General features: G+C 38.6%; 1 protein-coding gene across 5 annotated transcripts in view; it reads right to left on the reverse strand.

The window, feature by feature from the left end:
* The window catches only part of VBP1 (VHL binding protein 1), a 39,917-nt gene extending 14,711 nt beyond the window's left edge, over positions 1-25,206 (reverse strand). The window contains exons 1-21 of one of the 5 annotated variants that reach the window (XM_069867716.1): positions 24,875-25,205; positions 17,889-18,031; positions 15,185-15,260; positions 14,237-14,339; positions 13,953-14,046; positions 13,745-13,856; positions 12,607-12,713; positions 12,021-12,062; positions 8,174-8,259; positions 6,981-7,104; positions 6,320-6,456; positions 5,932-6,035; positions 4,950-5,096; positions 4,431-4,490; positions 4,228-4,338; positions 3,240-3,356; positions 3,122-3,152; positions 2,542-2,662; positions 611-634; positions 430-486; positions 5-112 (exon numbers count right to left, since the gene is read on the reverse strand). In XM_069867716.1, coding sequence (XP_069723817.1) covers positions 5-112; positions 430-486; positions 611-634; positions 2,542-2,662; positions 3,122-3,152; positions 3,240-3,356; positions 4,228-4,338; positions 4,431-4,490; positions 4,950-5,096; positions 5,932-6,035; positions 6,320-6,456; positions 6,981-7,104; positions 8,174-8,259; positions 12,021-12,062; positions 12,607-12,713; positions 13,745-13,856; positions 13,953-14,046; positions 14,237-14,339; positions 15,185-15,260; positions 17,889-18,031; positions 24,875-25,007 — 2,037 coding nt within the window. In that variant the 5' untranslated portion in view covers positions 25,008-25,205. Of the gene's footprint in view, positions 1-4; positions 113-429; positions 487-610; positions 635-2,541; positions 2,663-3,121; positions 3,153-3,239; positions 3,357-4,227; positions 4,339-4,430; positions 4,491-4,949; positions 5,097-5,931; positions 6,036-6,319; positions 6,457-6,980; positions 7,105-8,173; positions 8,260-12,020; positions 12,063-12,606; positions 12,714-13,744; positions 13,857-13,952; positions 14,047-14,236; positions 14,340-15,184; positions 15,261-17,888; positions 18,032-24,874 lie in introns of all 5 variants that reach the window. The other 4 variants (XM_069867711.1, XM_069867712.1, XM_069867713.1 and 1 more) reach the window with 4 other exon arrangements.
* Positions 25,207-25,532: the final 326 nt, after the last annotated feature.

Below are 25,532 nucleotides of genomic sequence, written 5' to 3' on the forward strand. Positions count from 1 at the left end.
TCACCTGAGTTTCAGAAACAGGTGCAAAAGGATTTGTTGGTCTTAGACCAGGCTGTGTATACATCATTGACTGGGGTGCCATCAAAGGAGCAGCTCCAATCTGAGGAGGTACCTGTTAGAAAAACAAAACCCCCATAAGACAGGTATATATAATTTCAGAAGACACATCTTTTCACACTGTAAGTACAGTAGAAAATAAGCATATAAACATGCACACAAACACATGCAGTAAAGGTGAAGCTTTTAAAAATATTGCTGGATAAAGTCTAGAGTAATCTCTTTGATGCTTTGCATTGGAAGAGCTACCACACTTCACACACTACCAAACTTACGATACAATAAATGTAAGTGATTATTGAGCATAGTAATGCCTGTCATGAAACCCACTGGAGGAGACAATTAGGTTTTTCCAGAATACAAGTTGCTTACCATTCCATATACAGGCACTTGAGGTGTGGTCAATGGGTATGTGATAGGAGCAGGTACCTGCAATCAAGAAAAGTTTAATGTATTTTGGATACGCACATGTATATTAGTAATGTATACAAAACTGAAAAATACATCTTTGAATACTTAAAATAACCAATGTATTTGCAAGAAATTTACTTACATATCCAGGATAGTGTACTCCATTCTGGCACAGCAAAAGGAGTAAGGACAGAAAATTATTTAAGAGCTATTAGAACTGGAAATGCTAACCAAAGGATGGATTCAAGTCCAATAAGCATAGTCAGGGACAGTTGTGGTAACTAATTTATTAGAACAATTAAAGTAGGCAGAAAAAAAAAGTGCAAGAAGTGTAAAAGCAGTAACTCTGCTGGCTAACTTGGATAGACTCCCTGCCTAGAAAGCTGTCACTAGTGAGACTTACTGCAAAAACAGGTATTTTACTAAATCTAGCCAGATTTGACCACATTGCTTCCGCAGACATGTATGTGAGGAGCTTTAAGGCAGCATGTCATGCAATATTCCTTCTTCATCCCATTACATGTAAGGAAGCGGTAGAAAAAAGGTGGAGGAAGCCAGTGACCATTCAGCATAAGAAACAAACATCAACAGACACGTGGTCTGGTAAACACTGCTAACACACGAATAACGTGGAAAACTAATGAAGAGTATCACTAATTAAGCTGGTGATAGCTCATATCAAATTATGTTCACAGGCACAATGTCGCATGCATTTCATATTATCATGCATTGTTAAGTAGTACTAATTATATTAAAAATGGAGCACTAGTTAAAATACTTGACTATGAAAGAGTATGCAAACTCTACACAAATTGGAGGAGTAGTACTCTTGAACGCCACAGACCAAGCCAAGACAGTTAGGTCTTTCCAATAGGAGGCCACTGGTTTTAAAGATGCTTATAGCCGAGCCAGTTCTTTGCATCATTAATGACTAATTCCAAGCAAATGAATGCACAGATATCTGGCATAAAGCTGCTGAATGCTTAGAGCAGAAACTATTAAACAAGCATTAGGAAGCAAATGCACACAATGCAAATCCAGTGAACAGTGAGTGCTAAGGTGCCCTCTGTCTTTCAAAAATAGAAATGCATCAGCACTCTACACGTGTTTTAGAGCACCAAGAGAGGATAAAAATATTTTACCATCTCAGTAGTCTCACAAAACATTGTTATACAATGGGGACATCTTCTCATGTGAATTTTTGAGTTCTGGTTTTGAGTCCAATACTAGATTTAGTGTTCTACTCAACTTCGATAATTTTGAATGAAATTACTAAGATGAGGAAAATAAGCATTACAGGCAAAGCTATTCTTATTGGAAAATAAAGTCAGACAACAGTCCAAAATTCACAGCATATGCAGCAGTTACTTTAGGTGTACAAATAAATAATATGAACATTCCACTTCCCTTTGAGACAACTATATTTCATACAAATCACTTCTGAATATATATAAATAGAAGATACTTGAAAAAATCTCTTCTAAAAGCACAGGGAAAATCATTTGCCAGCAAATATCCCTCCAACAAATGAAAATTATTCATTTAAATAATTGTAAGACTTCCACTTAGTACTTTGCACTGTGTTAAAAATACAGAGTTGCTGTTGAGCATTATCAAAAGCCAAAGTGCTGCTTGACCTGATAATTAAGGTGTCTTGCAAGGGCTACAGCAGTGTTTCATGTGATAACACCAAAACAGGAGCAAAAACTAGAAAGAACCACAGTTTTGCCCTTGAAACATTCTTAATGGTGCACATGGAAGGGGGAGGAGGGGGCATCTCAAACACGCACATCAGAAATTTTCTGGTTTGTTGTCTTGGTTTCTATTCAAAAAGAACTTATGAACTGAGAAAGACTGATAGAATTAAGTCTTTAATTGACCAGTTTTACAGTGAGGGGAGACAAGGAGACAAAGCATATTAAAATCTCTAACTCAGAGTGATAAGTGATTCTACAAGCATTCCCCTGCCCGCAGTCTTGTCCCAAACAGCCTCTGCTATTCTTTTAAAGGCAATTCAAGCAGGAAAGTAGCATTTGCTAGAATGAAGCCCAATTTCAAGAGTACAGAAATTACCATATGTGGAATAGTGGGTAAGGGAGTAGGGTTCCACGTGGTTGATGTGCTTGTTTTTGCTTGCCAGTTTGTTCCACCAGTAAGTTTTTTCTCTGTAGGCTGAGTCCACTGCATATCTGATCTAAAAGGGAACTGTGGTATTAGTTTTCAGAGACTCAACTGCTGGAGTAACAACATCATAAAGGAAAACCCAAACATGCCTTTACTACATGCACACTAGCTGCAATCTATGGCTGAAAGAATCACTCGATTTCAGTAACTAGTGTTCCAGTAAGCAAGAAGCCTGGAGGTTCTGTTTTGTGTTAAAAGTAAGCCATCACTATTGCACTGTACAGCATAATGACTAACTGGAGTTTTCTGTAACTGCAAGATCTTTTATGGTGCTTCATAAAAGTGGATTATTTCAAAAGTTAAGGCTGACTGTTACGGTGACTGACCACAAACTCACTCTTTCAATGCTGTTCTTGGTACCAGATTATTTTCAAGAGTTGAGACTCATGCCATGTTAGTGCTAGTAAACTGTGCCAGAGACTACCAAACAGTCCAGTCAGAACATAAGTATATATATATACACACTTACTTTTTTGATGGAGTTCCTCCAAAGCCAAGATCTGAGGGTGGAAGAAACAGATGAAATCCCATTGTTTTGTTTTCAGCAACAAATTGGAAAGTTAAATTTAAAAAGCTTCACCACTTACTTCCCACTAGATTGGCAAGAGAAGAATCAAGGTCATTTCCCAAAATTTTTCCGCTTTGCTGATTGCCTGAAGTGGCTCTTTGACTTTGTGGTGGTACTGTGGGTCGCAATACTTCATCTAGAAAGTTAAAAGCTAGACAAAGAACATAAAAGCAACTTAAAGCAATCATTTTATTAAATAAGAGACATCTATAGGCCTGGGAGTGATTTTCTTTATAGAACACTAAGTACTTTGAGTATTTGTACATGGAGGTTCAACATGCTGGAAGCATTTAAGGCTTAGACAGAAGCCTACTTTAACTTATTATTTTTTATGGAATACTATATTGTACCTATCAAATCCAGCAGAATCTTTAATTTTACTTTAGAAGTAAGTAATGGTATTTTTAAATTAAGAGGAAACGCCCCTAGAACCGAAGAAGGAAGGCTGTTAGAGACAATTTTGAAAGTTTCTTGTAACACAAGATAGCAGTCATTTCAGGATGCTTCTAGTACCCTGAACATAAACAAGACTTTATTTGCCATATTTTCATTAAAACTTTGAATATACAGCAAAAGAGCACCAACCAAGAGAAAGACTGGAACTAACTCAGCTACTCTTCAAACAACACATAAAAAAAAAATCCAAAAATATTTAAGTAGAACACCTCTCAATGAGGTTAAAGGGAACTCCTCATAATATATAAAAGGAAAACACTGAAGTCATAAGCATTGACAACAGACTAACATAAGCTTACCCATTAGGAGATATCCAGTGGGTCACGTTCAAAGTTTATTTCCCCAAAAAGAGAGGAACAGTTATTAGACATATTAGTCAAAGCTAATTGTAAAGTAAATAACAGGCAATCAGTTCAATAGTAGTTATCAGCCTTATAATCAGTTCACAAATGTATTAAGTTATTAAATTTTGAACTACAACAAGCAATTACACTAAGTTGTTAAGCAACTGTTGCCTGTAGGGGGTAAGTTAGCCATAAGCTAGCTTTTACCGCTTGCAGTCTTGTACTCTGGTGCTGTAGATTTTCCTCCAAAAACAGCATCAAAATCCACAGTAATTGTTGCAGAGGTGGTAGTTGGAGGAGCTGAATGAAGAGGAAAACCTGAAAAAAAAAGCGTAATCAAATACACTCATGGAGTAATAGCACTCATTACAGTGAAATCAAAGTTTTAAAAAAAAAAAAAATCAAGTTACCATCAACAGTCAGAGGATGATACACAGAAGCATATGTAGGCTTATGACCACTAAAGTCATCTTTGTAAAAAGAGAGATAAGAAAATAAGATCAGTTTAAGAGAAAAAGGAAAAGGGGCCCCCAAAATTAAGTCTGCAGTTAAAAATTATTTTTTTAGTAGTTTAAAAATGGGGGGCTGGGGGGCAGGGGTGTTATTTAACAAACTTTAAAAGCTCAAGTAACACCTGTATTCCCCATTGCAAAAGAGAAAGGAGGTTGCAGTTTGAAAGAAGTCAGCAAAAATTCCAGCAACACTGCAAGCCTTAAGATGTCTACACTGGGGAGTCATATGAGTTATTTTAACTGTAGAAGTAAAACTTTAAGGAAACCTTTCGTTTACTACATCTGGACTTAATGCACCATTTTGACTTGTTACTAAAAAGTGAAGATTGGTGCAAACCACGAAGACTACATGGCCCAGTTTAGCACCATTATCTCCAGTTGCAAAGAGATTACGTGGGTTGGTTTGTTTGTTTTTACCACTAAACAGTTCCACTGTTTGTTTGGAGGAAAAAGTAGAATTGATGAAAGGGGTGGTAGATTTTACAGCTTCTTCAACTGGCTTCATGTCAAAGATGTCCAGATGAGGTGGAGAACCAACACAACCATTTGAGGACGAGAAAGGACCTTTCAGACACAGAAGTGAAGGAAAGAATAGAGAGCACAAATAATGGAAAAGAAAAACAGACTGAAGTGATTGAACATGAGAATCTCTAGACAAAAATCAAACTGAATATTCAAACTAACGATCAGCCCACTACAGATACAAATTCTTAGTTTCAGATGAAAATCTTAATAGATCTTTCTCGAGGGAAAATAATTCTAGTATTGCCATTGAGTAGCAGGGGAAGAATAAGAGATTTATCAATGAAAAAATTTAGATGCTAATAATCTAACTTTAAATAGCATATAACAGTATCAATTCCACCTATTAAAGTACCAACACTTACAATGGTGTTAACATTGCCTTATTTCAGCATTTAAGGCATTTCTTTGACATCTATCCTGATTTTCCTTGGAAAGATGGGTGAGGGTCCCAAGAAATTGGGAATGACAGCTTTGTTAGAAGAACTCTGAAGACACCTTTCACCAAGTGAAAGGTGTATTAAATATCACTTCGTAGAATGGAAATACTAGTCCAGTACCTTTTTAGTTATAACTGATTAGTTTCTATTTCACAGCATTTTTAAACTTTTACTTTTAGTTGTGTTCATTGAGTAACCCATTCATTCCATCACTGCACATTGACACTAATGCTATATGCTAAAAAGAAACTTTTCTGTACCAGTTCGTCAGACCTTTCAGATAACTTATTTTACATTATCTCAGAGACAGGAACGTTTGGATGACCGGTAATTAAATTGAATTTACACCTTAAACCTTACGTACAAATCTGTACCGTATTCTGGCATTCTAGGAATTGACCCATCACTTAAGCAGTCAAATAACTGTATCTGCTCACCTCCCCAAGCACTGTTTGCTGATGTTGATATTGCAGGAGTACTTTGCACAGTTGGAACAAATGCGGGCTGAAGATCAAAAAGATCACTAGAAAGGTTGGGCATACTAAATGAGAGAGAGAGAAACATGAAGATATGTAATACACATTGCATTTTTGAGTTGGAATACCAATCTCGCTTTCTCTTGTTGACTAGTACCTCATGAATAATAGTGATACAAAACAAAACTAGTAATTAAGCACTTATTAACTGATAGCAAAATTCCTGTGAGCGCATCAGGAAATCATCAGTAAAAGGCTACTGTTGAAAACTACCCGAGAAGTACCTTGGAGCAGTTGACTGTGGAACTACAGGCCAACACAGTCAGAAAGCAAAGCAAGCATTTCTCACCTATTTGTTGTGGGTGCTGGTACAGCAAAAATGTCAGCAGCTACAGTGGTATTCACACTTTTCCCTGATAAGGTGCTTGGGGATGCTGATGAGGAGGTGGAATTCGATACTACAGAAATCTCTCTTAATCGCTGTTCCTGAAAGAGGAGATAGTTTGCATTTCAGTTTTATTTATTTATTAACCATTCAATCCTGAAAACCTTTTCCAAGAAGAAATTTTAGTCTTAAACTAACAAATAAAAATCTAGTTTACATAGTTAGTTTTAGGGTTGTATCTAGAAATAATGAGGGATTTATCTACTGTGTTTATACAGCACAGGTTTATGCTCTACACTACTGTCACTCCTCAAACAAAATGTCAAGTGAGCTGGCAAGCTTCCCCACCCCTCAAATGAAAATCTGAGATAAATAACCACCTCTTGTAAGGAAGAATGTAAGCTATTTATATCTGCTGTCTGTTATTCAAATCATACTCCTCATAGAAGGGTCACCATATACTGGCAGCCACCACACCTGCATCCTACAGAATCATGCCTTTGCTTTTCAAGATGAGAATTCCCCCACCACGCACTGTTTTAAGCCAATCCTGGTTTTCACCTACATCCATTTTATTAAAAAAACAATTAAATCTCAGCATACAAACTCGCGACAAACATGGTACCTTAAGTGCCTGCAGTCTAGCTTGTTCCTCCTCCAGTGCTTGCTGCTTTTCCTTCTCATCCATCCTGCTAAATGACATTCCTGTGTTGGCAAGTGTCGAAACCGCACTGGATAGGGCACTAGCTCTAAAAACAGTCATAATTTTAAAAAGTTTAATTAAGAAATACAGTCACATATACATCACTTAGAGTTTAATCACTGAGTGTCTTTTATCTAGTTCTGTCATTCCCTCTCTGCTCCCTTCTTTCCTGCCATTGTTCTCTGGTACACAAAAGCAGACACCCCAATAATGGAGTTTGGTGAAAAAGTGGCATAAGTACACAGGATTACTCCCTCAGGCATCAGCGTGTAAGAACTGGAAAGTGCAGAATATACCAGTTGCCTTTTTTCTTTAACTTCACATAGTCTAGACCGGATTTCTACTGCATTCAGCTGGCAGAGGCACAGAAAGCTTGCCTGTACACATTATACATACAACAGCAAACAAAGCATAGAAGTTATTCCCTGTACAGTATGCTTTTTATCACAATATCATGGTAGTGAATCCTCAGATATTTGGAGGAAAAAAATATTGGAGGACCAAGATGGCAGCTCAGGAACATAGCTTACGCTGATGCATTTATCAATAATTACCAAAGTTCTGGGAAAGAATGCCTGTGCCAGAAATCTGCAGCTCTTCAGTTAGAAGTACTGTTCACACATTAATCCCATCCTTGACAGAGTAACAATTCCTGTCAGCATAAAGCATCTCAGCTGGCTTGGCTGTTCTAAGAAGGGACTGAAGAACTTTTATAAGCATGTTAATATAAATTCATGGTCTGAGAGGTAGATAATTGACCACAAAGATAAAAACCATCCTGTTTTGGGTAAAGAGCCTCAAACCCCCAGACAGTTGAGAAATCTTAAAAGCTGGAGGATTTCAGACAAGTAAAAGCTTAACAGAACAATACACAGGTCTCAGCTCAGTGGCTTATTACAGCACAGTAAGCCTGGCAGAGACACAGACATACCTAGATTTCAAATATGACTAGCCTGCCATCCTACTCACTAGCTGCTTCATTTATACTTCTAGAAAGATACATTTGCAAGTGGATAAATTCAAGTTTAACACCAAATGACTGCATCCTGAAAATTCTCATTATGAATATGACAAATCCTAAGTATCAGCATCCTTGTAATTCACTGGGTGCTCACCTGCTGGCAGCAGAGACTTCTTTTGTTTTCTTTCCCTCCACAGAGGCCAAATGCTGTTCCAGTGCTTCAAGCAAGCTGCTTGGTGCCTAAAGTCAAAGTATTTATAAAACACTGCTTTTAATCAACATATTGTTTAGTACACAGATCAGTCTCCTTATCCATTTCACTAATAACAAACAAAACTCCACACATCAACAATTATGCCTTTGGGCTTTGTTGCCATCCTGCACACCAGATTCCATCTACACAGCTGTGGTTCTTTAGAAGCAGCAGCACCACAGAGACATGAAATAAGGACCACCCCAGAGTAGGTATGCTTCTGTGTACACAAGCTACATCCTTATTTTTGGCAAGAGTATTTGCTATGTTAAGATTGATCCAATAATTACAGCTGATTAAACACTACACCCTTAAACTTGAAGAAGTACCAAAAAGAAACTTCTGCATTTTCTATCCTCTCCCACCCCAATTGCTTCTCAAAATACTTACAGTCAAAGACTTGCATTAGAAACCCTTGACTACAGCAGAATATTAGGTTTGATTTAAAAAGCAGTCGCATCCAATCTGATCTCAACAGCACTACCGCAGACCAAGTAGCTATTCAACATGTGACTACACAACAAGCCAATTCAATTATTCCAAAGCCTTTGGTAGCCTAAAACATCAAAACCAAGAAACATCACTCCAAATAAAGTTGTTTCTCAGTGGATTCACCCACCAGGTGAATTACACCAGGTGAATTAGTCATGAGAAGAACATTAAGCTATTTTTTAAAGCCATAAAGAAGATTGCAAAAGCCAGGCTTCTTGCCACTTAAATCCAGCAGGAAGTCAGACACATCACCTAAAACTTGAAACCTAAATAAGGTTTAGCTGACCAATGCTTATAAGCTTACCAATACCCTTGAGAGCACAGCCATGTCATTATTCAGTACCCAGGATTGAGACTGAGCAAGATTAAAATCTAGAGAGCGAGGCACACTAGAGCTGTTTTGGCTCCTACGGAAAACGAGAAAGTGCCAAGCATCACCTGCCTTCTTTCTGCCACAGACATGTACCCATTATAGAAATATTTCTTCCATAAAAATTAAATTTGAAATCATCTTGATTATACAGTCTTCATACAAATTAAGATTTCTCCAAATGACCCCATAAAAACAATCTCCAGCAAGTAAATTAGGCTGACACTTTTAGATGAGCTCATTGCCTTGCTATTCCAGCAACATTGCTCTCTTGACTCTTAACTACATAGTTCACAACCCATAAAACAAGAGAAATAATCCTACTGCAGATCCAGATGAAGGGAATAGACCTGTAAAGTTTTAATCCCTTTGCCAGCAAAGTCGTCCTAATCTGGCAGGGTTTCAGAGACATTAAGCCTCTATTGCCACTTGCCAGCTTTCAGTAGGTAGAACAGACATGACAGACACCATTTGGAAGAAAAACAAGCTTGCCCTTGCTAGCCTTTACCAAAAGCTAGACCTAAGTATTTCCCAGAAAGAGGAAAAATATTAATCACTCTAGACTTTGGCAAGTTCCCCTCAGAAATACCAAGCACAATCCTAGCTTCCCACGTTCAATGAAGGCCAACTCAAGCTACAAGACATGTGAAGAAAAGCAATTAGAATAATCCTATAAAATTGCCTGGCTTGAAGCTAAGGCCTGAGTTCATACTTCTGTCTATAAATAGAGCTAGGTAAGCTAAAACAGTGTAGGTACCTCAGCAACAGGTCAGGAATAAATTCCGAGTTCAAACTTGACAGCTAAACCCTAAGGGAGAAAGCTCTGAAATTCTTTTCTGGAAAAGTATCTGACAGACTAACATCTGTACAGAGAAGAGGGACCCAGCTGCACTCATGAAATACAGTAACACTATAAAGAGAAAGTAAGCAACTTCATTGCGAAACAGGGCACCTACAAAGGAAAATAGCTTCTCTGTAGGAACTGGCAAAAAAAGAGGCAGTAGTGTGAACATTAGAATCAAGGAAGGAAAATGGTTATACAGTAGCAGTAATAATAAACCTCTAAAGAGATAAAACCATTGTTGTCAGGAACAGCTTCAGGAAACTGAAGAGCACATATCCCAGAACACAATGTACACCAGAAACGTAAACAAAGTATTTGGAAAAAAATTAAATATTGCAGACCAGAACAGAAACAAAAGACATGATCCCATCAAGACTTGTCAGAAGGACAGGCATGCTGAAAATTACGTTTCTGTGAAAGCCAAGCAGCAAGAAATTTATTGAATTCCTTTAATGTGGCACTAAAATGCTGTGCAATTATTTGACTCTTATTAAGTGCCATGGAAATTACTTTGGAAGCAGAATGCTTAACAGGGGCACTGAAATTGCCCAAATACACAGGATACTGACATCCACCACCACAGTTCATAGTTGCCTTTCATGTTTAAGTGCACTTAAAGCAAAATAGCTGAGCTATTACAAAACAAGAAGTTGTGAGAACAGTAGATAAAGCATTTTGCTCACTGAAAAATTCAGATATAAAAAGCAACAAAATGAAGTTAAATCCCCTCTTCACAGTAAATCAAAAAGAGCCCTGCTTTGAAGAGCCTTATAATGACCCAATTAACTGGACAAGTGCACACAAAGCCAGTGAAGTATAACTTCAGACTGGAGGATAATTTCATTAGCATAATACAGACCAGCTGAATACCACAGTACTAATCAGAAGAGTAAGATGCTAAGATCAAACACCAATAGAAAACATCAAACTACTGTTTTCACTCATTACATGCTCTTACCCTGCTGGTTACAGCCCTATTTCTTTCCTACCACAAAGCCACAGAAGTTCTTAAATGGGTTAAATTAATTGCTGGGAGTAAGTATTAGATTTGTACTTTGAAACATATATGATTTCAGATGGAAATCACACTGTAGGCAGTAACAAACACCAATGACAATGGAAGTTTGTAGTTTTTTTTAAAGAAACAGTGATGAAGTTTAGACAAATCTTCACAGCAGATATTTTTTACCCCATTAATCCATGAAATTTAATTTCATGAAGGTAGTGTAGGATTAGATGTGACTGTTTACACATTACATTAACTACTTTCCACTAACTCCACATAAATAGTTTGAGTACTCTAGATCTCAAAAGGCACTCCAGTTCACTGCCTGACAAACTGCCATTCATTCTACCCACCAGATGACCCTGAGCTACAGGAAGAATATCAAATACCTCTGTCCTGTTGGGGTGCACCTAGGTTAGAAATACAATGTTCCTGTGAACTGAAGGAATTAGTGAAGATTTCGTGTAATTGTGTGGACCACCAGTGTTTTCTGTTCACCTGCTCAATCTCTCTTTTTCACCTCCTTTCTTCCCCTTAATTTATCCTCACTAGGTGTTCCCCTACATTCCACATCTTAAACTAAATGTTCCAGCTGTATTGCATGTGTCCTTCATACTACTGAGTAATACCAAAGCCAATATTAAGTGCTGACACAGAAACAACAAATCTAAATCGATCTCAGGGGAAAGATGAAATCCTTGATTGAATAAGCTAACTGTGATCTTTGTTTATGTTGGAAGTAGTGACAGTGAAGAGGAAGGTTTTCCTCAAAGCATGGCAAGATGCTTGTGGCTTACATGTCAGTGAATCCTCTGTGACAAAACCCAGAAGTTCCTGAAAAATATTATTTGTGGGTTTTACTGCTTTAAGCAATTGAAAAACCTTATCAAGAGCTGCAAATGTACCGAGTACATTTAACCCACTGGAAGAGTCACCAGAGATTTCCCATATATAACTACATAGCAGAGAATCCACTCATGAAACCCCAACTTTAAACCCAGAAATAATCAGGCCAATAAATGATGTGTACACTAACCTGAGTAAGATCTGGAATGTCACCCTGGTCAATTCCAACTTGCTGTGTTTACAAAAAACAGAAAGAAAAACAAAGTACATTACTACATGCAGTGGCAATGAAAATAAAAGCCATTGATGTCTGAATGCTACACAGAAACTAATATACTCAAAAGGGATATTCATAACTTTCTGAACCGGTACAAGTTTCACTAGGAACACACCTTGGAACTCAAGACTGCATTAAATTGCATCTCAAAGCAAACTCAACTTTCATCCAAGCCTAACTTTTTCATGTATAAAAGCTAACTGGGAGCACTAGAAACACCCACAAGGCTCACTGGAACTACATTCAGTTCATATACTTTGGACTAGTCATTAAATTTATAACACTTCAGAAAGTTTACTATGTTGTCTGTCTAATAAAACAGACACTCATTCCTATTAACGACTGCATACAATCTTTAAAACACCTCATGTGTAGAATACTTCTTGTATAAGGAAGTTAAGCAAACATTAACCTGTCTGTGAAGTTGTTATGAATATAGACTACTGTACCAGTAGAGACAGCTAAGTGATACCCTTTCCACAGATGTAGATTTATTTACCTCTGCTACTTTGAGGAATTCTGACAATTTGGTCATTCTGGCTAGAAATTTTTTGTAAATATCCAAGCCTTCTTTGCACTGGTTCTTCTTCATATCAAAATATCTTTCTGAGGATGCAAATGAAACTCTTGTAAGATAATACCCTTCCCAGCAAAAGCTGACACAGTATTAACAACATTAATTTAAGACAAGCTTCAGAGAGAGGGCAGGAGTAACTCAAAGTTGCTCAGAGTTTTAGAGTCTACACAAATACCCAACAACATTTGTGACGTCACTCAATTTTTTTCACATTTATTTTCTCTATTTCAGTACATTAGGCTATAACGAAAAGCTTTATTAAGCATGGAGGTGAATCACTGCAATCATTAAATTAGGTATTTAGGGGAATAATTTCAAGAAGCTTATTAGCTCGCAATGAGGCAAGTTACCGTTTGAATATATGCCTGGTATGTATTCACATTTTTAGACACTAACATTACGTTTTGATGTTTGTAAATGGGCTTAATATCCAAAAGACATCAAAATGGCTACTGAAGAGGTACATGAACTGCCCTACCAAAAGAAGTACCAACCACATCCTTCACTTTTTATGGTTTTCCTCTATATAGCTCTTTCACCAAGTGAAAACTAATGGATTAACAGAACAAATGAATTAGATGCTTTCATTCAGACGTTTGCTTGAATAGTCATTACAAAGCTTTGTTAAGAGTTCAACCCACTTGAACAAAAAAAACTCTACATATAATCTGCCAGGCTCATACAGATTCAGGTACCAGGTAAAGGTGAACAGTCTGGCAAACCAGAAGTCAGTCATACTGAGACCACGCTAAATACTCAAAATGCCAGATACCTCACAAATACTTCTACAGTCCAATTGCAAAGGTTACCCACTGCACATTTACGGTATCTTTGTTTTAATCTCACCCCCTCATCTCAATTTCTGTTTCAAGATGTGTTCTTCTAGGCAGGAACATACGTTTAAGCCTATGCTAGCAGCCACTGAAAGTAAGAAAGACTTATTTTAATGGTAACAGAGTAGGCAATTTACTAGGAAACTGCAGTCAGAAATTGTCTACATTTTTTATTACTCCCAGTAACTTCCACAAAAGTTCAAAAACTAAAAGAAATTCTCACATACCTAAAAGATTAATAATCCCTTCATTGTATGCTGCAAAAAGCCTAATGGAATCTTTAAAGAGGAGCATAAAGGCAGCATTTATAACACCATTTGTTAGTTCATTTGGATTTGCCTGTGTAGGAAGCAATGAGAAAGTAAATTAGTATTTAATAAAATAATGAAACTCAAAAATGAGAAAGTGACCTAACACCAATCTCAAAGCACTTACATCAAAATCAAGGAGTGCATCGAGTTGGTTCTGTATGATTGGAAGGGTTTTCAGCAGCTTTTCAGCATTCATGGTTCTCATAACTCCATCTATCCTACAGAGCAGGAGACATGTTTACAAGTTACCAAGAGACCACAGTATATTACACTGTTTCAACAAAGCTACATTGCTTCAAAGTGCCAAAACTAACAGTAAGCTATGATAGTCTCAAGAACAAGTGATATCCCTACCCCCAATCCCTGCAATATGAAACACCAAACAAAAAGAACCAGTAACAGTCTTACCCTCTTTTCATTTTGGTGAAGTCAACTGCTACAAGTCGATATGAAAGTGCTTTTTCATTCAAGTATCTGCTGTATCGCCTAATGAAGGTAGACATATCATAGCCTAAAAGTTAAGCATGTATAAATCAGATGTTTTGAATGGGAACAGTCTCTCTCCAATTCTTTAAGAACTATTCTCCTATTAGTCCATTTATTTTACATCAACTTGCACTAAAAGCCCTTCATAGGTACTTCCCAGTCTTAAGGTTCACTATCTTTCACTTCCAGATGTAATGTTACAGTTTTTTCCTAACTTAATCCTATTAAGAAAACATTCATTGCAATTATGAGAATAAACACCTAAACACATTAAAATATCGGGCAAGAACCAAGCATAAAAATATCAAGCAGTAACCAAGCAGCTCTTAAGATTTTTTCGAAATTTAACTACAAAATCTATTTCTAACAAAATACTAAAGACTTCGGTAACTTACCTGCAATGCCTCAAAAGCTACATAAAACCCCCAAAATGTTTTCTATCAGTGACAAGTACTTAAAAGACTTCTCCAAGATTTAAAGGAGTTCTCACAATTTATACAGCACATCCCAGTTACCATCCAATGCACCTTAACATTCAGGTTTACTCCTAAGACACTAAATGCAATGGCAAACATAGGTTACTGTGCTAACATTAATCAGGTTTATTCTAGGCAGTGTTAAGAGCTCACTTTAAAATTTACAGCTGTGCATGCACATGATGCGCACATTACAGACAAGTTTCTAGCACTCCCCTAGGTAACTCAATCTCACTTTGCTTGTGCCTACATTCTTGGTTATTTGGCACCTCATGCAATATAATCATAATATCTTTTCATTTAAATGTAATTTGTCTGCTAAAGCACACTGACACAGGCACTATCACGGATTAAAAAAACCTTGTAATTATTCCCCTTAGTCAAAGATCCTTACCCTGCATGGCACTTTTGTCCAGGTAGTTATTTAGATTGAACAAAGTGTTTCGTGATGCAAGATACTGGATAAAGCGCTGTGGGTAAAGAAGTTCAGAACATTGTGAGAGTCAATACATTTCAACATAGTAGAAGAAAGCTAGTTACCTTTTAACTGTATCTAGTAACCTCTATCAACAAGAGAGATTAGCGAAAAGGGAAAAAAGTAAAGGAAAACTCCAAACTACTCATTAACAAGGCCTTCAAAATCTAGAACTTGATTTGGCAAAAATATAAATTTAAACTAAACAGAAAGACATTACTGCCTGTGAAAAAAAGACTAACAATCCTAGATGAAGTTGCTTAGGTTAACTTAGTTTAGAACAGACAAGCTAGCAAACGCAAAACAAATACCACTCGCATTATCCAAGCTCCCAAGGTTTGTGTAGCCCTGCTGCTGCTGTAGAAGTGGGAGATAGGCTTAGTTGCTAATTACTTTTAGGCTTTGTAACAATAATGGTTCTGGAACTGTGGTGAGCAGCAGCACTGGTTACAATTAGATATATAATACATGTATTTTTACATAAATGTTTAGTTAGATCACTGCATTATACAGCTTTTAAGTTTGGACAAATAATATCTGGTTCCATAAACAGTGCAAGAGACAAACACATCCAGATAGTAAGGTAGTTTCAAAAGTTTCTCTGCCACCGCTCCACAAAGATGTGCTATGATTGTGACTTCTTGGCTTTCTTGCCACTTTGTTTGTATTTCAGTCCATAAGAGAGGACTATGATCAGCTTAAGGGACTTCTTACATCTTTCATCCAAATCCCTCTGCTGCCACAGCACATGGGCGTGTTCCTTCCACCTTTGTGGTGGGAATCCACCTGCCTGCCACGTTCAGAGTACCATTCTCTGCAAAACTAACATGCTTTTCAGCAATGGAAAAATTCTTTTCTCAACCACTTCTTAAACTGGAAGCAGTATTTTCACCTTCCAATGGGCCCAAATGATTCCCTAACTTGTCACGTACCAACTCATCAATAACTCCATGTGTGTTCTCAGCCTATAGCTATGGAGTTCACACAAGTCTACAACACGCAGCTGGACTACCAACAGCACTGTTCACTTCTTATTCTGTTTTCCAGTCGCTTTATCTGGTCTTTGTACGTCTTAGTACTGCACTCAGAGATAGAGAAGAAAAACAGTTGGAACACGATCAGTGATATTCAAAAGGTGTCTACACATTTCAAAATCAGCTACCGTTCTGAATCTCATTTTAAAAGGGCCAAGGCTAAATCTCACCTCCAGATGTCAGGGGTCTTGCACTGCACAACACAGGTGAGAGGGGTTTTAACCTGTTTGAACCAAAACTTCATCACAAGAAACAGGCATTTACTTTCACTTAAAGTAAAAAAAAAAATATAAAAAAAAAATCAAGTGCTTGACTTCTAACAGTTTAAGAAAAAGGCTTCTTCAAGTATTAGGAGAGTGAGAAGTGCATTCATGTTCCACCTGAACAGAACTAGTGTTCCAGCCACATTATTTCAGCAGGTATAAAGGAACTAGTCTCAAGTGTAAAATGCACCCATTCAAAGCTGAGGAGCAGTTTTGGTACAGACAGAAATTTAACTCTTTTGCCACTAGAAAACACTGCATGGGCAAACAGACACTGACTGGTAGCCCGCAACTCTTAAGTTTTGACTTCTCTTTTCTTATGGTTCAGTTTTCTGCTTTTTTATTCCTTCAAGTTTCAGAATGTAGATATGAACTGTACTGGAAGAAGAGAGAATAAAAATATACAAACTGATTTACAGCATTCAGTTTATCGTCACACTGAATTCCAATCAGTGAATTTTACTTCTTATTCTTTAATTTCAGTCTATCATCTGTTTAAACTACAACTTAAACACAGAAGTAACTTGGGGAAGCACTAACAAAGAGCACAGTGTTTTATAGGTAATTTCAATTAAGTTCACAGAGCTTTAGAGAGGGTGGAACACTAAGTTTTCAGAGCAGTTTAATGGCAGGAAGCAGTATGTTTAAGAATCATCACTTCAGTATTACCAGTAGTCAACTGTCATTTACTAGAATGACTACACAAGCTCAGGACTAAACCGTCACCTGACCAAGACCAAGTTTAGTTTTTAACAGAAGGATTTATGCAAGAGAGGCACCACTCCTGATGCCATGTTATCATCTGGGCAGCTTTTCGTAAATAGCAGTGAAATAGTTTAAGAGAACTAAATGCAATAGAAACCTTTTTTGGAAGAATGATAATGGCAACAACATACAAAGACTTAGCCCATTAGATGATATGCAAGATGAAATACTCCAGTCTTCTTATTCCTCCCCTCTTTAGTAAGTATGCTTATCTGTTAATAGGTGGGCTGCACATTCATATAATGCTAACAAGACTTTTGCTGTGCTCTTACTGATAAACGCCAAATGAAGTAAGGCTCATCAGAAGTTTTTCAAATCTTTATTCTAGAAGAATAACCCACTGCCTCACAGCCCAGCCCAGATTCCTGCAATTAAACTGCAAATACTGATACATTTTGGTATTGAAATAACATAAGAATATTTTCTTCTCTGGAGAAGTACTTCATAGACACCAGCAGAGGAAAAACAGAGTTTTGAAAAACTCAAGTATATATCAAGCGCTTCCCAGATTGGGACAATTTTAAAAACATTGAGGCTTTAATAGAACTAATCATGCCTTACCTCGTTTCCATACATCATGAGGTGGTGTGTTGTAATTAGAGCTTTGAACACTACAACCCAGCTACTGTTTGCAGTTCTCTCAAAGAGCATGTCTGCCAGCTGTGGAATATTCACATTCATTTCATTTGTGCACTGTATTAGATCTAAATTAAAGAAGAAAAAAAAACCCCAAGCATTACAATGAGGTGTATGTTCAAAGAGGATCATCACGTCTTTTTATGTTTTTACATTGAGAATTCATACTGAAATCATTAACTTCAGCTCCTTAAGAACTAATTGAGCTATTTTATGTTCTTTGCTCATATTCGCTGCATTTTACTGAAAGACACTACGAACTTCAAATGCACTTCAATAATTTCATGAAGTCCCAATATCTCACCAATAAATAACCTGCTCCAGTATGAATTCTATAACTAAACTGTTGTCTGAAAGCCAGCGTAGACTTTCTAGATGCTCGATGCCTGAAGCCACTCATCTATCAATAAAAAAATGAAAATCAGAGAAGCAAGGATAAGCCAAGACTTGCATACCTCAAGAAATCAACAGGCAACACATACCCTGCAACTCCGACCTAAGCCTGAGTACCGACACACATGATAGCAAATGAGATGCTACAAACCTGCAATAAGCCTCTCTTCCCTAAGAATTAAGAGCAAGAATTTGCATCTACAGATTATAAACTCAGTAGTAGAACATTAACTTCGGAGGTCAGAGACAGGCAAGCTTCAAGTCTCAGCCTGAGTACTGGTCCAGAGCTAGACCTGGCTGCAGCAGATACATGGGAAAAAAGCCTGCCGGAGAATGCTAGTGAAGGCTCTTGCTGAGAGGAGAGCAAGGAACTGAATCCAGGACTATTCTAAATCCCTCAAGACATACACATTAGACATTTATTCCCTCTGAGCTGAATTCTCCTCAGGTGTGATCAAAGTACACCTTAAGGATTGGGAAAGGCCAGCAAAAACATCTAGTTTGAAAACCTTCCTTTGTGGCCTCTTATTTAAGCCAAGCCTGCAAGCAGCCAGTTGGCTGCAGAGCAGCACTACTGCTATTGCCTGTGTGGTTTTTTAATGCATGCACCCAAAGAAGGACAGACACTTGGGAAGCTGGGAACCCAAGTCATTTGATAGATATTGCTCACCACTCACAGCTGTATCATCATCAGATGCTGCGTCAAATTAAGAAGCACTTTAAAATTTCTACAACTCCAAACAGTTTACAGACAACTGATGCCTCGCAAAATGAAGCAAGCCCCAGTTCCAGAATTTGTACACAGTGAAAAACTGATTGTTTTTATTCAATGGCCTCCTCAACTGAACGAGAACTTCGTTATGACATTTTCAAATAATTCTCTTTAAAGACATTAAGGCAAATACATCTTCCTAAATCCAACCAATTTATAAGCAAGCATAATAAAAACACTGCTGCTATATTATGCTCAGTATTTTTCACTTAACTGAAGTATCTGTAACCAGGACAGAAATGTAACAGAACTGTCAGAGGACCTATTATCAGTTTATAAAAAACAAAATCAAAAAAACTCCACAAATTTTATACAGAGCAATACTTATAGCATTACTACTAGGAAGCAGATAAAGAAATTCCATTGATCTGCCGAGGTCAAAGTCCACACAGCCTATAAAAAATATTATTTCTGCACAAAGTCCTTTTCCTTCACATGATCACGAAGCAAGTCAAAACTTTCACTGAAGATTTAATATTAAGTGTGCTCATTAAGCAACAAATGAACTGGAAGGCAAGATCCAAGTTAAAACCAAAGACTTTCTGCTCCCAAGTCAAAGTAGCAAAGCTAATTTCATTTGTATTTTGACAGCATCCTCTGAAGATACTTCAATCTTGTCACTTACCCTCAAGCTAAGGTCTACCAGCAGACATTCCACTACAGTAGACTCTAAGGTGATGCTGAGAACCTGGGAGATCCCTTGCATATACTTATGTCTAAGACTGATAACAAATATGTTCTTACAGTGCTACTCCAGCACAGTGTTACAGAAATCCTACCATTAGCAGCTATATTGAATGCTGTAACTGACCGCCTCATCCTTAAGCCACACATCCATAGAAAACACTTTGGCTTATCCTGCCATTAGAAAGCTTTACTACCACAAAAACCTATCCAGATGTCTACCTTCAAAAGCCTTCTGCTATGGCACACAAGACTAAAAGAATTCTTCTGCCAAGCAACAGTAACAGTAGAAGTTGACAGAACTCTGGCATGCTTGAGAAGTTTATATGCTGTTGTTTTATTCCACGAGTCTGGTTCCACGCGATTGAAAAGTGCAGTTCCAGTAATTTTGTAAAAGTGCTAACAAGGTTCTCCAGCACATGCTAGTTGCTTCTGTAAGATGAGAGACTGACTATTTTAGAAGGAAATAATTCACATAGGCAGGATTACTCATAATTCAAGCTGTGGTCAAGATAAGAAGACCTGAGCGAGCTGCAATTGCCATGCACTTCGGACGTGTGCTGAAGACGATATACACGGGCTCCACTGAAGAGAGTTTTTATTAAGGGCACTTAGCACGACTGAGGCCTTTGGTTTCAGGATCTCTTTGAATGCACAAACACATATGCCACAGTTGCCAATACTGAAGAACACATGCTTAGGTAAAGGAAACACCTCTAAAATACTAAATTATCAATGAACAGCAGGGATAAAAAAAAAAAAACCTCAGTGCATTTTTTAGGCCCAAAATGGACTTTCCTAAGAGTGCATTGCAAAACCCTAAGTTTAAAATACACTCTTTAAAAAGGCTACTCAAGACAGTTCTTTTATTTTATTACTACTAGTATAAAATCAGAATCACATTTGTATTCCAGCAACTCAGATACACAGCTAAAAAAAGCAAGAATCATTAAAGGAATGATGCTAAGTCTGTAATACGAATACATACATCAAAACAACAGCATGGATCTGTTACATCTGGCAGCAAAGGTGGAAAAAGGAATGCATGCACCTGAGAGGCCAACAGCAGGGCAGCTGTAACATGGATGTTGGCAGCAGAAACTGGAATGAAATGTGTAGGGTAAGCAAAGCTCACTTTCTTATCAAATTACTTATATAAACACTTTACAACTCAAAGCATTCTGCCAGTTACCCACAGGAATCATTTCAACTGCAAGTGAAACTGCAGTGCTAATTCTAGAATGGAATTTAAAAACACGTTAACATCACACATGCTAAAAAAAAAAACCCAAAAAAACAAAACACCAATAAAACCCAGCTTTAAACCAGAAAAGTACCACAGGGGGTTTGAGCAGCCTGGAAGAGCTCTGGAAATCTTACTGCTTAAAAAACTACTGAGGATTTCTCTTGAACAGTTCATCTGAATAACTGGCACATCATCTATGAAACCATACTGCTCTTTAGAGAACAGCATGCCTAAATCCAGATATCTTTATATTTTTTCCCCCCGAAGTTTTTGGAAAATTCTCAGCCAGGCAACATCAAAAACCTGACACTTTTCAACTTTCAAGTAACAAGAAAGTCATCATTTTCTTGATTCAAGAACGTCTAGTCCAAGGGAATTGCAAATATATAACTTAGACAACCATAACAGTTAAGTATTTGTGTTCCCATCTTCTCACAAGACTGAAACTGCTCTAAGACAGGCATAAGAACTAAGACCATTTTCCTGAATCTTAGCAGTCTTGTAAAACAAAAATTAAATTTTATTTTTGGAAGTTGCACCATTAACTATGGATTACAAACCTATAAAACATAAGAGTCATTTCACAAACTTTCTCAAGGTGGCCTAAGGAATGCAACATTCTTGCTGGAAGATTAAAGTTAGCACCTGATCGATACAAATATTTTCATGGGTATGCTCTTATAGCACAGACCTGATCACAAACTTAGTAATTTACATAATAGCTAAAATCTGGACTAAAATTACTTTACCAGAAGCAAAGCAATTCAGCTACTGTCCTACTCCCTCCACTAAACAAAGATACATGATAGCCTAAAAAAAGTTTTTAAAAGCTTTAAGCAATTTCTAGATAAAATCCACATTTATAGATTACAAAAACGTTAACTATATGTATTTCTCAAGTCCAATTTCCTCAATTACTATATTGCAAATCCCTACTGATTAATAAAAAGCTTCCAACTGAGGACAGTCACCTTAGTGCCTGTGGAAGAGTTCAAGACTATTTCTTCATACTGTATCACAACTCACATCTCTCTGCAATAACCACACTGCATCCACATTCACCCGACACTCATGAGCTCTAGCTGCCAAAAGAACAGTCCAATACAAAACCAATCCAAAACTGTGATAGTCATAATGTGATGTGATTGGTAAAACAAAGTTTGTGATGATCTGTTGGAGACTGGAACCTTCTCCTGAAGTAAAAGGCTCAAAAGCCTAATTCTGCCACGTAATACAATTTTACAGCACCTGAATTATTGTTTCTTATAAGAATTCTGAAGCTTGTACATTTACAGGAGTTTTAAGTTCGGATGAGTAACATTAACCCCTTTTCTCTCCCCTGTGCTTCTTAAGCAGGCTGGATTCAAGTTAAACAGGATTTGGTTTCACCTTTATTACTGTGGTCATTTAAAAGTTCAAGATGCAATTAATGTAGGGATTTTTGGTTTTAAACTTTGGCCTATACACAAGTCTATGATCCAGTGGGTCTCTTCCAACCTGGTTATTCTATGATTCTATGATTCTATTTTACCAGTTATCAGCTTGGCTACAGACTGCATTTATTCTTTTTTTTTTTTACTGTGACCTTTCAGTAACGAGCCAAGAACAGATATGTCACCAAAAGCAGCATCCAGCCCCACTCCACTGCAACTCACGTTCAGGAGGCTGAGAGGAAGTGAGAGAACCTATGCTGGGGACAAGGATCTTCAGGTGCTCCACTGAGGGAAAAGATCAGCCTCGGCATGGCATTTTATGTTATCCTAAAATATTACAAAATACAACAGAAATAGATCTGCTGACTTATTTAGGACATTGTGACCTATTTTAAGAGGAAAAAACCACCAAGTATTCCCATTGATATTGTGTAGGTTGTGTTGGGTTCTTTTTTTGTCTGTGTGGGGTTTTTTTTTGCTCTTCAAGAGCGGATATGATTTTAATACTCACTGTTCATAAGCAGACAAAAACCAAAGCTCTTAAATATCAATTCACACACTGCATGCGTAACATCTTCCTGTAAATATCCATACTGTAATATTTTCTTGCTGAGAAAATTTGGCAATACAGAGATTTCAAGAATCCACCTGAACAGATTGCACAAACTGATACTCCTCCACAATCCCTGATACTACTACAGCAACTCCCAAAACCACATTCTTGGTGAAACGTTATCTTCAGCAGAAATCACAAGTAAGACCAGGTGATGTAGCATTTTTAACCACACACACATAGTGACCAAGGTACAACTAGCAATGTTGCATTAAATCCAAGCTACGTTTTCCTTCACAATTTACTTAAGTTGTAAAGTACTTGCACTGTATCTTTGAAAACACATTGTGTAATTTTTCCAGAGATTACAGTACTTAAACGAGTATCTTGTATTTAACAAGTATGCTTGTATTTAATACAATTAAGCTTTCAGCAGAAGTGACAAAATAAGAAGAGCCACATAAAGGTTTGCGGGTGTATGAAAAGCAGCGCTTGGGCATATTCAATGAAGAGCATGCTGATGGGGATTTTTTTAAACCCCTTGTACCATATTTCACATTTTTCTTTCCCAACTCAAAGTACTCCTCTATTTCAGCTACCAAGTGAAAATAAAAAGCTTTTAAGCTTTATGTTTATCCTAGACCAAAGTCTGAAAAAGTGAAATACCCCAAAACACAGAACTCGTCTGGCACAGAAGGGGACCTTCAGGAGCCTGACAGCTTTGAACATGTTTGTATCAAGAGACATTCAAAGGAATTTGACAGTCAAAAGGCAATCTCTGTTTAGGTTGTTCTCAAATCAAGTTTTTCCAGGTTTCCATTTTCTTATTTTGTGGCAGTAACTTCTAGTCGATGACACTACTTTAAGGATGTTTTCAAACAATATACTACATCTTTTAAGCTCTGGAAGCTTTCAAACTATTGAGCAAACTGTTGCAGCTTTCTGGCTTCCTGTTACACTGCCATTTATTCAACAAGATATTTATTTATCCAAGACAAATATTTAGTTGGTTTTAACTCTTTGATCCACGTCAAAAGCTCTCACACAATAAATCTGTATTGGACGAATGGCACAGCACCAGAGTGCTAAACTATCATCAAACGACGTAACCGAGTAAACTGCTCCCTAAAGCTGGGACAGCAGACTCCCTTCAATACCACCAACTTGTCTGCAAAACCACCACCCTGCTCCCCTGACTTTGAGGAAACCAGCGCAAAGCTTCACATCTTTCACTCTGTGGAAACACACACAACGTACAAAGTCTGAAGCACTTCTGAGCAATCAAACAGTAACTTCACTCGCCATCCAGTTACTAAAACCTGAAGCAAAGCAACACCACTGATATTTTTGCGGGTATCAAGGGTAGCTTTCCGATATACAGAAAGGAGTTTTAACGTATCAGTGGCAACATACTCCCATTCTGGAGATTTATTGGTTCTCCTGCACCTTTCCCTTCACCTTACTTCCAAGTCTTTTTACCTCGTTTCAAAAGCTGCAAGACAGAAACCTATGATAACCCGGGAAATGCTAGAAACGTTCATACGGCTGCGCTCCAGCAGAAGGACGGATTAAAAACCTACCTTCTGGCTCACACCACTTAACCTACCTTTACCCAGGTGCCTATTAAAAAGCCCCATGGCACACAGAGCGCGCCAGCCAAGCTGCTCTCACCGGGAAGAGCTCACCAGGCTGGGCGTTACAAAGCTCACTCCTTCCACTCGTAAAAGAAGTTTTGGAGAGCAACCCAGGCGGGTTCACCCGGCTTTAAGCGACGTCGCCGGGCGCTTCTCCTCCCCCCCAATTCTCCCGCAGCCCCGGGGTCCCACTCACAGTCCAGGTGCTTCTTCTTGGGGCCCATCACCTCGTGGGTGGTCGCCTTGCACACAGCCTTGGCGACGGCCGAGCCGGTGACGCTGTGCTGCGCCGCCGCGATGCGGTCCGTGATCGACTGCCCCGACATCATCGGCGCTGGCGGCTCCCCCCGCGGCCGGGGGCGAGCGCGGCCTCCCCGGAGTGGGGGGACACAACGGCGCCCGACCACCCCTCCGCTGCCGACCGGGTCTCGACGGAAAGCGGCGGGGGGGGGGGGGCGGGGGAGAGAGACGAGCGCTGAGCCCGCTGCTCCCCTCAGGCGCTGCCCTCCCGCCGGCCGCGCTCCCGGCTTTCCCTTTCACATTTAATGCTCCCAGACAAAATGGCGGCGGCCGCCGCGGCGTCACGTGACCGCCCGCCCCGCGCGCGCGCGCCCGCCCCGCCCCGCCCCGCCCCGGGGGCGCGCGGCGCGTGGCGGGAATGGCGGAGGCGAGCGTGGGGTGGGCGGTGGAGCGGCTCGGGTGGGAAAGGGCTTTGGGGACATCGAGACCAAGCGCACCTGTGCGCTGCTGAACCACGCATCAAACCTCCTGCTCCGAGACCCCATCTGGAGTCCTGGGTCCAGCTCTGGAGTCACAGAGTCATAGAATCATAGAATAATTCGGGTTGGAAGGGA

This window comes from Phaenicophaeus curvirostris, chromosome 13, assembly GCF_032191515.1.
Source record: "Phaenicophaeus curvirostris isolate KB17595 chromosome 13, BPBGC_Pcur_1.0, whole genome shotgun sequence".
In the NCBI taxonomy this organism is placed as follows: Eukaryota; Metazoa; Chordata; class Aves; order Cuculiformes; family Cuculidae; genus Phaenicophaeus; species Phaenicophaeus curvirostris.